The 14,383-nt window shown below is 40.3% G+C and overlaps 1 protein-coding gene across 1 annotated transcript in view; it reads left to right on the forward strand.

The window, feature by feature from the left end:
- Positions 1 to 14,383, forward strand: part of DIAPH3 (diaphanous related formin 3) — a 120,131-nt gene that overhangs the window by 20,469 nt on the left and 85,279 nt on the right. Inside the window, exons 11-17 of the mRNA XM_082221404.1 lie at positions 230 to 348; positions 682 to 798; positions 4,636 to 4,754; positions 5,195 to 5,259; positions 6,839 to 6,943; positions 8,300 to 8,626; positions 11,143 to 11,257. Coding sequence (XP_082077530.1) covers positions 230 to 348; positions 682 to 798; positions 4,636 to 4,754; positions 5,195 to 5,259; positions 6,839 to 6,943; positions 8,300 to 8,626; positions 11,143 to 11,257 — 967 coding nt within the window. The remainder of the gene's footprint in view (positions 1 to 229; positions 349 to 681; positions 799 to 4,635; positions 4,755 to 5,194; positions 5,260 to 6,838; positions 6,944 to 8,299; positions 8,627 to 11,142; positions 11,258 to 14,383) is intronic.

Raw genomic sequence — 14,383 nt, forward strand, 5'->3', positions numbered from 1 at the left:
TATAAAAATTGATCCACAAATGTATAGATGAAAATAATCTTTAGTACCAGCTTTGTTTTATGTAATGTATTCCAAATTTTAAAATATATCATTTGTTTATTTGAATAATTAATGTAAATTCTCCCAAATAAATCCCTTGCTATGTTAAAAATTGGATTTTGTTCAGAATAACTTATAGTTATACACAGTCATTAATTAAGCACTATTGTATTCTCCCTTCCTGCTGCAGCAACTGAAATGCTTAAAGAATGATGCTTTGGATATTCAACTAAAAGTGTTCTGTGAACATACAGAAGAAGACATGATTGAATTTTCCCATCGTTTAGAAGATATCAGATTGGACTTTGAATATCCTTTGAAAGAGGACAGAGAACCCAAAAATTTTAGACCTGGGATTGGTAGCAAGCATCCCATTGGTGATGCCTTTTTTCCATTTTAAATGGAAGGAAGAGGTGCTGATGTAGAAAATGAGAGTGTGCATGTTGTTCCAGGACTATGGGTCCGGGCGAGCAGGGAAGGCAGTTTGGGCCAAACACATGAAGTAGCTGTGCTTAACTTACACATCTCAGCTTGGTTATTTAAATGTTGAAATTATAATAGAAAATAAATTTTGCTTTGAAAGAGTAAAGTACTTGTATGGCCTAGAATACAAATTAGCTGTATCATCCTTGACCTGGATACTGAAGCAAATGATGTTTACAATGTGGTGTGGAACACTGTAAAGGACACAAGTGCAGAAGGCTATTTTCTTTCTATACTTCAGCATCTCTTGTTGATCAGAAATGACTCTTTTATAAGGTAAGGAAAACTTGCAATAGCTCCTACCTAGGTATTTATTATAAAAGATTGTATAATGTTTACCACCTGGAATTTTTCCCTGGATGTCCTCCCCCCCCCCCCCTGTGAAAAGGGAATAACTTGTGAACTGATGCAAGTTACTTAGTTTGATAAGAGGAGGAATTCCAAGGGAAACTGGGCTTTTCCTAGACTAAAGTTAAAATGGGCCATATGCTTGCCAAGGAAAGGTGGTCTTTGCTGCCAGCATATCTAAGAACCAGTTCATATATTGGAACAAGCTCACTTGTAAACAACTATTCACATGATTACCCATGGTAGCAATATAATTCTGAAAGTGACATATGAGAAAACTGCTCCCTTCCATTATTTTATTTTTTTAGGTAGTGCTTTTTCTCATCATGAAAGAGAAGTCTTGATTTGCAGGTGTTCCCTTCTCTGGTTACATGAGTAGACTGAGTAGTTATTTGCAAGATTGAGCTGTCTCCAACGACACATGAACTTTCACTTAGATTATGATGATAATGATTGATTCAATATATATACTACCCTTTATCAAAAGATTCCTGGGTGGTGTACAACATTTAAAATATATTCTGTGGAACATGATCATAAAAACACAATACAAAGCATAATAATAGGCAGCATAATAATAAAAAAATCATAATATCAGTCCCCCTTTAACAGACCATAAATTATTTAATGACGAAAGGCTTGGGTAAAGAGAAATGTTTCTGCCTGGCATCTAAAGACACGTAGTGATGATGCCAGGCAAGCCTCTCTTGGGATAGTATTCCAGGTGGGCCACCCCAGAAAAGGCCTGTTCTCGTGTTGCTACCCTCTGAACTTCTCAGAGAGGAGGGACATAGAGAAGGCCTTGGAGGACAGGTCTGGGTTGGTTCATAAGGGGAGGGACGGTCCTTAATGTATTGAGGTCCTGAGCTGTGTAAGGCTTTATAGGTCAGCACCAGCACTTTAAATTGGGCCCGGATTGGCATTATATGCCCCCCAAACTGTTCTGTTTTGGTGAGCAATTGGGCCATTGTGCACCAGCTGAATTTTCCAAATCATCTTCAGAGGCAGCCACATGTATAAAGCATTGCAGTAATCCACCAGCCGAAGTTGATGGAAGGCACTAGCAAGGCCACCTGGGCCTCAAGCGACAATAATGGATCTGGGAGCACCTGCAAAATACAAACCTGCTCCTTAAAAGGGAGTGTAACCCCCACAAGAACAGGCCTTCTCCCATCTATTCAGTCTAGGGAACCACCACTAACAGCACCTCAGTCTTATCTGGAATAAGCTTCAGTTTATTGGCTCTAATCCAGTCCCTTCCTGAGGGGGCAAGGCATTGGTCTAGAACACCCACTGCTGCACCTGTAGACGTAAAGGAGAAATTGAGCAGATTACCCACACTCCAAAACCCAGACTTCGTGTAGATATTAAGTAACATGGCGGAAAGAATTGAGCCCTGAGGGACCCTACATTGAAGGCCTCATGGTGCCAAAAAAAACACTCCCAAAGCATCGCCCACTGCAGATGGCCATCCAAGTATGACTGGAACCAATGCAAAATAGTGGCCATCCACCCCCAACTTGGATAGCCTCTCCAGGAGGATACAGTGCTTGATGGTATCCCTGAAAAGTCAAGGAGGATTAACAGGGACACACTGCCCCTGTCTTTCTCCTGACGGAGGTCATCATGTTATGCAAACAGGGCAGTTTCTGTGCCATATCCCAGTTGACAATTCTAGAAAATGAGTCTTTTCTGGACTTCCCACCCTTACCTCCACAGTGTTAATACTCAAACCCTTTCTACTGCATTATATCTTCATTACAAAAAGTTTCTCTTTTACAGTTTATCATTTTTCTTATACTGCTTTTATCTTGATTCCTGCCTGTGATTTCACTTGACTGTAATACTTTTTTAAATAGTCCACGAAAGTCCTCCATTCTTCTATAAAAAGTTCATCATTTTGCTCTCTTAATCTCCTTGCCATTTCTGCATAGTCCATTATTTTCAAAAGCTACTCCTCCTTTGTGGGAACTTCCTCTTCTTTCCATTTCCATGCTTATAATATTCTAGCTGCTGTTGTCACATACATAAATAATCTGGTCATCTTCTTTGGAACATACATCCCTATTATACCTATAAGAAAAGCTTCTAGTCTTTTCAGAATAGCCCATTTAAACATTTTCTTCATTTCATTTCATTAATATCATTTCTCAAAAACCTTTTGCTTTTTTACATGTCCACCACATAGGGAAGAATGACGCATCTATCTGCATACATTTCCAATATTTACATGACACATTTTTATACATATTGGCCAGTTTATTTGGCATTAAATACCACCTGTACATCATTTTAAGATACTTTCCTCTTAGTTTATAACAGTAAATTTCATATCCTTTCCCCATAACTTCTTCCAAGAATCAATATTATGGCCTATGTCTTTAGTCCATTGTTATTTTTTCCTTAACCAGTTCATCTTTAGTATCCTATTCTACTAACATTTTATACATTTTAGAAATCAGTTTTTCATTACTCTCAAGCAACCCCATTAGGAAATCAGGTCTTGGTTCCAGTAAACCAGTGGTTTTCAACCAGTGTGCTGTGGAACCCTGGGGTGCTTTGAATCATATGGTCAGGGGTGCCATGGGCAACACTGGCCTCTTTCCTTCCCTCCCTCCTGATGCTCTCTCACTTCTCTGCCTCCCAAAGGCTTGCACAGCTGTTTGTTGCAGCGGCCCTAGCTACCAGCTCCCGAGGCGAATGGTGCCTCTGGGGCTGGCTAGGGCATGCTGGTTGCCAGGAGCTGAGGTGGCCTCGGAGTAAGCAAGCAAGCAAGCGGGTAAGGGAGCCCAGCCAGCCAGCCAGCCAGCCAGTCTTCCAGCCCTTGCTGTTAGGAATGGACAGACTTGTGGTAGGGCAGGCAGACAGGCGCCGTGCTGGCCTTTCTTGTGCTTGCTGTGTGCAAGGCCTGCCTTAGAGCTGAGTGCCCGGTGCTGAAGGGGAGCCTTTCCTCCATGCAGGAGGTAAGGCACAAGCCTCTACGAGGGATAGCAACTATGGTGGTTTCCCTTTAAGTAGATTCTTATACCTGGACCATACAACAAAAAAGCTTCTCCTTACAGTTTAATTTTAAAAGTCTTTATGGACCTTTGCTTTTTCATGCCACAGATATGCATGCCATATCATACCCTTACAGATCCAGCAATCTAGTATTTTTTAAAATATCATCCTTTCCTTTATCCATGTCAAACATGCTGCATCATAATGGATGACTATGTTGGAAAAAACACACGCGCATTAGAGCCTTGTTTCATGTGAACATATTATTGTTCTCTTGGCCTGATTTATGTAGTGGGACAAGACATATTATGACACTTTGGTTGTAACCAATGTAGCACTATGTAAAAGGCCCTTAGCAGTTTTCTTATCTGCTTTACAAATAGTCAGCTGTTACATCATTATTGCAAGTAACACTAAACAGTTCAATCTTAAATCAGATTTTGATTGTTAAAATCAAACCACATAGGACTGGCATGTATCACATGAGGCAGAATAATGCTAGGGTCACAGAAAGTAATGTTTGATCAAGCCTCCAGGCTTCAAGAGTGCTTTTTTCTGAAATGAGGAAGTTTCCTTAAAAAAAATAAAAAACCTTAACATACCACTGTGGGCTCCTTTGGGGGAAAAGCAGGATATAAATTGAATCAATATTAATAATAAACCCTGTAATATGAAGCCTTTGCTTCTCAGAAGCAAACATTACTTGTAGAATGAAGAACTTTCAGCTTGTTCTGCAATATGTATTTTTCTCTTTCACCTGTATAGGCCACTATATTTTAAGTTAATTGAAGAGTGCATTTCACAGATAGTCTTACATCGAAGTGGAGTAGACCCAGATTTTAGTTATCGTAAAAGACTGGATGTAGACTTCAGTCATTTAATGAGTAAGTCTTTTTATATTATTATTCTTCCTATAAAAAGCATGTTTAAAAAGATTAGCTGGTATGTGGTTAAAAGCAAACCTATTCCTCTTTTAAAAAAACTGCTTAGAAAGCATAGCTGTGGGCCACAATAATGGGTCACAATTGCCTTCCTACTTAACACTGTTTTCTGTGGTCTCTGATAGCTACTGGGCTTTCTAGCTGTCTTGATATCACAGCTGGCTATGTGTTGACATGTCTTATTATAAGAAGGGAGAGAAGTAATACTGGGCAACTGAGTCACCATTAAGCAGTCTTCAATACTCATCTTCTGTTGATTGCTCTGACACTGCTGTGTGTGGAATGTGAGCAAATAGAGCTCAGCCTTGGGGCAGGCTGACTAGGAGCTGAAAGCTTGCTTTTCAAATTACTTTTTAAAACCCCAAACCTTGGCTTCCTATTAGATATTTGTATTGAGCAAAAGAAAATAGAAGAACTTGAAGAGAGAGCTTCAGAATTTTCAAAAAAGGTTAGTAATTTCAGGTTCTTTTATTCAGATATGCTTAACTTTAAATGTATACATTACAATGTGTTCTGAGACGTTAATAATTCATGATTTTAAAGAGCTAAAGAGAGATGCCCAAGACCCGTGATTCACATCCAACATTAAGTTTTAACATAAAAAGCAATCAAGTGATTTCTGTTTCCTGGATTGGTGCAATCGTTTGGGAAAGGGCTGTCTAAACCTTCTTTTCCATGTCATTCTCCTGATGAAAATCCTCTCCCAACTGCTATTACAAATTCCACATGATACTTGTTCTGCGCTTGTAAGGATTTGGTCTGTCAATCACTTTGGAACTTCCTGCCCATTGATATTATGATGCAGGTATATTTGCTGTACAGTGGTGCCTCGGGTTAAGTACTTTATTCGTTCCGGAGGTCCGTACTTAACCTGAAACTGTTCTCAACCTGAAGCACCACTTTAGCTAATGGGGCCTCCTGCTGCTGCTGCGCTGCCGGAGCACAATTTCTGTTCTCATCCTGAAGTAGAGTTCTTAACCTGAAGCACTATTTCTGGATTAGCAGAGTCTGTAACCCGAAGCGTATGTAACCTGAAGCATATGTAACCCGAGGTACCACTGTACTGTTTTCAGTGCCTACTAAAACTCTGTTGTCTAAGCAACCCTACCCTGACATATAATAATTGTTTTATAGTGTACATTTATAAAATTGCTGGTTTTATTTTGAAATGTTTTAGGCTACTTTTTTGGGATATCTGTTTTTATTATAATATTAATGTATATTTTATGTAAACTGCGAAGAGGTTTTTATGATTAACTAGTACATCAACCTGTGGAATAAGTAAAAGACCTGCTTCACCCTGCTAGGAACCAGACAGGTATTTGTACTGCATTTGTCCTTATTTCCCCAGTGTGGCTAATGGAAGATGGTAATTATCATGATTGGAAAGACAGTTTTGGGGAACACTTAAAAACAAAATAAAAAGACCAGCATGCTTGAGTGCCCCTTGAAGTCTGTCTGCACAACAGTACCTTGGGAAACTACCTGTTTCCGATCTTCTGAATTGCCATAATTTTTTGGAAGTGGTTGAAGGTAATCCAAGAACATAACACACTAGAAAATGGGCATCTGTGTAGTCTGACTGCCTACCATTTTTACTCCTACTTCAGATTTAAAAGCTATTTTACATTTAACTGGCGGTTTTCCAGTTACAGAAGTAATGGTCTCATTCTACTGAAAAGAAGATAGAGTGTGCTATAAAAGACCAATTAAATATGAGCACACAGTCATGTGCATAACAGGTTATTTCTGTGGAAATTGTATGTTCTTAGTATTCAAATCTATTCATCTTAGTCATTTTTTCCACTGGTGTCACACTATTATTGGCCATATTCTATCACTGTAGCTTAATTTTTATCTGTTCAGTGGTGCAACCCTGTGTACACTACACTATGACTTACTCCCAGGTAAATATGTGCTGAACTTCAGTTTAAATGGATATAAGTAACGCTTAAGGACCGAGGAGTATATTAAACATTGAAAGAATGAATACAATGATATATAGCACTTTAATGCTTGTATTTCAGTTTGAAAATGAATTTGTAGCACATCAAGAGACAAAAGCACAACTTCAAAAAATTGAAGAAAAAATTATTCACACTGAAGCAAATGGAAAAGTTTATAAGCATAAGGTAAATGATTTTTTATTCCTAAAATTTGGTTTTTAATCAAACCATTTGAAAACAAGTTTTCAGATAATGATACAACTAGTTACTATAATACAATTAAATAAAAGGTTTTCATTTTTATAAATACATTTAGTTGTCTTTATATAATATGTACATGATATTTATATTTGTCAGGTCTGTAGGTAGTTGCTTGCGAGTTAACAGCAGGACTCCGACCTGTCTTTTACAGGTTTTATTAAGTGCAAACTATGTACAGTTCAGAGATCCAAAGTTCATGTCTGTCTCAGTCACTTGCAGATTCCTGGAGTAGCCTTTTCCGGTCCACCCCCCCCCCCAGCACAAGAACTTAGACACCCCAAATCTCCGCCTTCCCTCCTTACATTTAACCCCCCTTGTAAAACTGGGCATCAGAAGCGGCATGTCCATTTCCCTACCAGCCTGGCTGAGTCGAGGTGCTTGGACTCACAGTACCATCTGTGAGCCTTTGCCTTGCTTTGTCCCTCTGCTTCACTGGAGGCATGACTCCACTGCCTGACGAAGTGCTACTGCTCAGCAACTTTGGAGGCTCCCTGTACTCTTCTGCCCCCCCCTTCCAATGGCAGTCCCCTGACAATATTTTTAAAACTAAAAATTTTTAAACCATTGGGCAGAATGGTTCCAATGTGGAGATAAGAACAAGAAACTGCTGTTAGTCCATGCTAGATAGAACAGGAAGAACATTTATGCATTTCAGATAGAATTCTAATATTGGTAGTGTCTTGTGCTTTATTCATATTTTTACGTTATACTTTTATTATCTTCATAAAAGTACAGTATTTTTTTTAAGATAGACATATTTCATGGAGGAAGCATTTTGGGAAGGATAACTAAATGTAGCCTCCACATGTGGAGACAATACACTTCTGAGTAGCAATTGCTGGTAGACAAACAAGGTTGGATGGGGACTTTTGCTACTGTGCTCTGCTTGTAAGCTTCTTAGGAACATGTGATTGGCTGCTATTGGAAGTGGGATACTAGACTAGATGGACATTTAGTCTGATCCAACAAGGCTTCCAAGTTATTATGTTTCCTAACTGGAAATGTCTGAGAAAGTTATGTGATATGAATAACATACAGCATTGAAGCATTACTAATTTGCACAAATGTTGGGTCTAAGCTGCATAAGGCTTTTGTACACAATACTAGTTCTTTGCGTTGTGGTTGGTAGCAAATGGCTAAGCAACACAGTGGACCTGCATGTTATTGATGAGCTTTGCCAAATTTACAACAGAGTAGTTATGCTGGGTTTCATAAGTTTAACTTGATATTATTAAATGATATTTAGGGATTGTATTCATAAATCGGAAACTTGCTTTTCAGGATGGCTCAATAATGAATGGCGTAGGTGCCTGTCCAGTGACATCTTTGGAAGGACACGTGACTCCAGTCCCATTAGCTGATGCAGCACCCAAGTCATTGCCACTTTCAGCTGGAGCTCCACCGCCACCGCCACCCCCATTGCCACCTTCATTGACTAGTAGTTCAGGAAAGGCTCCTCCTTTTGGTGTGCCGCCGCCACCACCACCACCACTACAGACATTGCCAGGAGCACAGTGTTCCCCTCCTCCTCAAGTACTGCCTTATGGATTGAAGCCTAAAAAAGAATTTAAACCTGAGGTCACTATGAAAAGACTGAACTGGTTAAAGGTAAATAAACGGAAAGCATATTTTGCAAAATTCTAAGTAGAACTGAATTATTAGTCACTGGTATTAGTTTATTTATTTTTATTCCTTTATTAAGAGAACTGTATCTCACATTTTAGCACAAATGTCCTCACAAGGTGTTGTACGGAAATAATAAAACATTAAAACCGGTTTAAAGTGAAAACAGAGCCCTTTAAAATGAACCATAAAACGGACATAGGTGACTTTACTTTTTTTTTTTAATCAATTGAAATAAAAATGTTTTGAGAGTCATTTTCAACATTGCTAGGTAGGGTTCCAGGCATACTTCCGAGGTGATTTTATTCCGTATGTACCACCACTGATAAAGCCCTGCCTCTGCTTCCCATCAGCCTTCACCGTCTCCTATTATTGGCTAGAGAACAGGGCCACCAATGGGAAAGTTTTGGCAGGCTCATATAGGTGCAGATGGTTTTTCAGGTAATGTAGTCCTAATTAACTAGAGCTTAAAGGTCAAGGGCAGTATTTTAAAGTGTGTCCAGAAAGAAATAGCAATATAAACTGCACATAATAGTTACAATAGACTCTGGTGGTTTAGTTTCTAAGCATTGTGTTGTACCAACTGAAGTTTCTCAAATGTTTTTAGAAATGACTCTTATGTAGAGCACAATACAGTAGATCTAGCCAGGCTATAACCAGAGCATGTGTCGTTGAGACAAGGCCTAATTTCTCCAGGTAGTGTTATGGTAAAGCTCTAATAACTGTTATACGGTAGTAAATAACTCGGGTAAGGTACCATATAGCTGGAAACATGCTATAGTAGTCCCAATCTTTAAGAGAGGCCACCCAAATGTACCCTCCAATTATAGGCCAATTAGCCTGCTCTCAATAATTGGGAAGCTGTATGCCCGATTCCTCAGTAGCAAACTGACAACTTTTCTAAATGAACATAATATACTATCTGAAGCCCAGGCAGCCTTTCTTCAGAACCATTCAACATCAGACCACTGTAATGCTGTCCTTCCTAGCCGAGAAGTATACCAGGCCTCTACAGGGTAAACTCTTTGTGGCCTTCATGGATCTGAAATCAGCGTTTGATTCCATCCCCAGATCCCAGCTATGGTCCAAATTAAATCTGATTTTGCAGGACAAACGACTCCTCTTTCTTATAAAAGCCCTGTACAATGGAACCAAACTGCAGGTCTGAGGGTTGACAAAGGACAGTTATCGAACAGCATTGAGATGACTAGGGGGGTGAAACAGGGATGCATTTTGGCCCCCACATTGTTTTGTCTATTCTTAAATGACCCAGAAGAGAGCTTAATGGACCCAGATGGACACCTTCCAAAAATAGGAATAAGAAGGACCCCCTTGTTGTTATATGCTGATGACGCGGCCATCATCTCACGTTCCAGACCGGGTTTGAATTATCTGCTGAGGAAATTTTCTGATTACTGTTCTGGAAATGGTTTATCCTTTACTTATGAAAAATCTAAAATTTTGGATTTCGAAAAAAGCTTCTCCCAGTCTAAATGGGTGCTGGATGGCCATAACCTTGAACAGATCAAATACTTCAGTTACCTAGGGCTCACATTCCATCATACAGGATCTTGGAAGCACCATTGGCAAACCTCCCTTCAAAAGGCGGAGATCACAAAGCTAGCCATATTCAGATTCTTTTTCACAAAGGGCGGCAAATATGTTCCAGCAGCCTTAAGGGTTTTCAACGCAAAACCCGTTTCCCAACTCCTGTACGCTGCAAATGTCTGGCATAATGGGGACCTGCCAAAGCTAGATGGCTTTCAGGCAAAATTTCTACGATCTCTGCTGTAGGTACCCAACTGTGTCCCCAACTCCATACTTCTGTTAGAAGCTGGTGAATGCCCAATTTCAACTAAAGCGTGGTGGGCTGCCCTAAAACATTGGCTCAGAATTTCAGTGTTTGATCTAGGGAAGGGTTTGTACCAGCACCTGACCAATGAGGAATTTGTCAGCAAATCTGTCACCCCCCAACTGTATTACCTGGGTTATGAAGGCGCCCAAAAGATACTAAAGCAAAGATTCATGAAGCGAACGTAACGTCTGTGCGTGCGCGGGTCACGTTTCAACACTTCTGCGCATGCGCGCACGGCGAAACCCAGAAGTAACGCGCTCCGTTACTTCTGGGTCGCTGCGAGCGCAACCCGAATTTGCCTAACCCGAAGCGTATTTGTCCCGATGTATCACTGTATTGTCTATCCTTAACGTATACTTTGAGGCTTCAAAGCACATACATTTCAGTAATCCTTGAGTGTCAGCCAGGGGCAAAAAATGGTACCCAGACTTTCTGAGGTGCTCACAAATAGAGAATCTTTAGGTGAAATTCACCTGGCGCCCTGCTAATTTCGAACTCTGCTAAGTCATTGGAAAGAACTAATATTACTTTCTCTTCATCGTTATCAGCTATATTAATGATCAACTTCCATATTTTGTGCGTGACTTCTATTATATATCTGTAGCTAATGTGCCATCACTCAGCAGTTATGTTATTATATTTGCAGATTAGACCACAAGAAATGAATGAGAACTGTTTCTGGATTAAGGCAAATGATGGGAAGTATGAGAGTGCTGATCTTTTAGGCAAGCTGGAGCTTACGTTTTGTTGTAAAAAACCCCGTAAGTAACTAATTGTTTTGTTTTAAATTCTTAATAGGTTAGAAAATGAGCCTAGTTGATTTTGATTGAAACATCAGAATTTCTTACAACTACAGTTGAATATCTACACGTGCTGTCTGAGAACCAAGTTGAATAGTACTTTGGCTTACCTAAGGCCTTTTATAAGTGATACCATATGAATTGTAATTAGGAAGAATTAGGAAAAGGAGCATATAACATACGACAATTTTTGGTCAATGTTTTGTAATGGGATGTACAATAGTTCAAAGTTGGGAATGCAAGACACAGATTTGTGATTTTTGAGGGGTGTGTGTGCGTGTATTAAACTGATCATGACTTGATGGCCTTTATTGAAAAATGGAGAAAGTAGGGAGCACAGGAAGTGACTGCCTAGAGCTCCATGTGCTTCAGTGATATAAGAGAAGTGCAGCTGAAATCAGAATATCACTACCTCCATCTCCACATTAATCTTCATTGCCTTTAAATAGATGAGTGGTCTCTGGTGGTGGTTCATGCAAAGCTCCTATTCATACTTTTGATTTTGAGTATGAAACTTGTTCAAGTTGCAGACGCTTGCTTGATAAACAACTCTTGATTGTTGATTGTGTATTAAATGCACTGTACAGTGGTACCTCGGGTTACATACGCTTCAGGTTACATACGCTTCAGGTTACAGACTCCGCTAACCCAGAAATATTACCTTGGGTTAAGAACTCTGCTTCAGGATGAGAACAGAAATCATGCAGCGGCGGCACAGCAGCAGCAGGAGGCCCCATTAGCTAAATTGGTGCTTCAGGTTAAGAACAGTTTCAGGTTAAGAACAGACCTCCAGAACGAATTAAGTTCTTAACCTGAGGTACCACTGTATTTGGTTACAGTGATTCAAAAAATAGCTCAGCCCATAGCAGTTTGATGTTGTGTGGGCATAGCTTAATTTACATTTTTAATCTAGTTTAGCAATACTTTTCTTAGAACCAATCAAATCAAGGCAATCTACAACTGTGTACAGTGGTGCCCTGCAAGACGAATGCCTCGCAAGATGAAAAACTCGCTAGACGAAAGGGTTTTTCGGTTTTTGCGTTGCTTCGCTAGACAAATTTCCCTATGGGTTTGCTTCGCAAGACGAAAACGTCTTGCGAGTTTGTTCGCTTTTTTCTTATAGCCGCTTGAAGAGACGCAGTTGCGACGGACCGTGCTTCGCGAGACGAAAAACATCGCAAGACGAAAAGACTCGCGGAACGAATTAATTTCGTCTTGCGAGGCACCACTGTATTTGGGAGTTTTTTCTTATGAGCTAACATGGCTGCCTTTCTGGTTTTTGTTTTGTTTTGTTTTGTTTGTTTGTTTCTTTAAAGGAAATGCTGGTTAAACTTGAGTAAATTGGCTTTATAGTGGTACCTTGGTTCTCAAACTTAATCCGTTCCAGAAGACCATTCCAAAACCAAAGCATTCCAAAACCAAAGCGCTTTCCCATAGAAAGTAATGCAAAATAGATTAATCTGTTCCAGACTTTTAAAAACAACCCCTAAAATAGCAATTTAACATGAATTTTACTATCTAACGAAACCATTGATCCATAAAATGAAAGCAATAAACAATGTGCTGCAGTCACACAATCAATCAATCAGTCAATCAATCAGTAGCTGAACTGGGTTCCACACAGTCATAAACTAAACAAAAAGAGCCACAAAAACACAAAATAAATATTAAAAATAGGCAGACCTCAGCATAACACTCAAAATGGAATTGTGGCACTCAGAATGGAAGCATAACAACCAAAACGGAGCATGTCCAGCTTCCGAAAAAAGTTCGCAAAGCGGAACACTTACTTCCGGGTTTGCAGTGTTTGGGTTCCAAGTTGTTTGAGTACCAAGGCGTTTGAGAATCAAGGTACCACTATATATTTATCCTCAAACGGTAAAATAAAGAGGCAGTGGGATAATCCTCTAAACTTGATAGTCCTTAAAAGCAATTAGAAGTTCTTTTCGTTTAAAAAGTAGAGAGAAAGGGGAAGGGATCCCTTTTTTTTAATGATAAGCATGTGAACCTGTCCTGTGGAGCAAGCTTCTCTCTCTCTCTCTCTCCCTCCCTCCCTCCCTCCCTCCCTCCCTCTCCCCTCTCCCCTCTCCCTCCCCCCCTCCAATTGCAAGAGCCGCAAGAAACTGTGTCGGAGCGTCATGCCCAATCCCAACTCACTTGCCACCCAGCAACTCTTTGACAAGTTTTCCCCTGCCAACAAGCAGGCCCTGGTTGCGAGCAGAGGTTGGGTGATCCATGGATCATCATTGTGGCTTTCACTGTGCAATTAACAAGATAAGTAAGTCCCTTGCAGGGGATGGTGCCTCAGACCTCCCTAGCGGTGTTCCACAGACCCTCAGGGTCCCCAGACCCCTAACTGGGAAGCACTGTTTTAATAAGTACACCCCCCCAGACTTAGGCATGGTTTTCCAGCTTTAATCTTCTTTCATCCTTGTTCAAATCCAAATTCTAGCTCCTGTTTCCGCTTGCTCTACCCAAGGTCACATTCCTTCACACAGATAACAGTCAAAACTGCAGCATGGAGTGGCTCTTGAAGATGAAACCTTCTAAAAGCAGCCTGGCTATTAGGATTCCAGCTCTGTGATACATTATAGACATATCCTTTCCAGTGCAGCTGTACCTGTGTACAATACCGTTGAACCTTGGTTCTCGAATGCCTTGGTACTTGTACGTTTTTGCTCCCGAACGCTGAAAACCTGGAAGTAAGTGTTCCGATTTTTGAATGTTTTCCGGAAGCAGAACGTCCGTCATGGCTTCCACTTGAGTGCAGGAAGCTCCTGCAGCCAGTCGGGAGCTGCACCTTGGTTTTTGAACATTTCAGAAGTTGAACAGGCTTCCGGAACGGATTCTGTTTGAGAACCAAGGTACGACTGTATGTGTCCTGTGGCAAGGTTCGTTACATTTCATTTAGCCTCTTCATGGCCTAATTCCTTCTAGGATAACAAAACCAGCTGCAGATTTTATCATTCTAAATTGTTGTAGATCACAATAGGTGCATTCTTCCTTCTGCAACACCAAACACCATCCAGAGATGTTTGTAAATATAAATTACATAGTCACCCAGTCACTCCTTGGTCGGAGGGGGCA

Source organism: Podarcis vaucheri (genome assembly GCF_965113315.1).
Source record: "Podarcis vaucheri genome assembly, chromosome: 4".
In the NCBI taxonomy this organism is placed as follows: Eukaryota; Metazoa; Chordata; class Lepidosauria; order Squamata; family Lacertidae; genus Podarcis; species Podarcis vaucheri.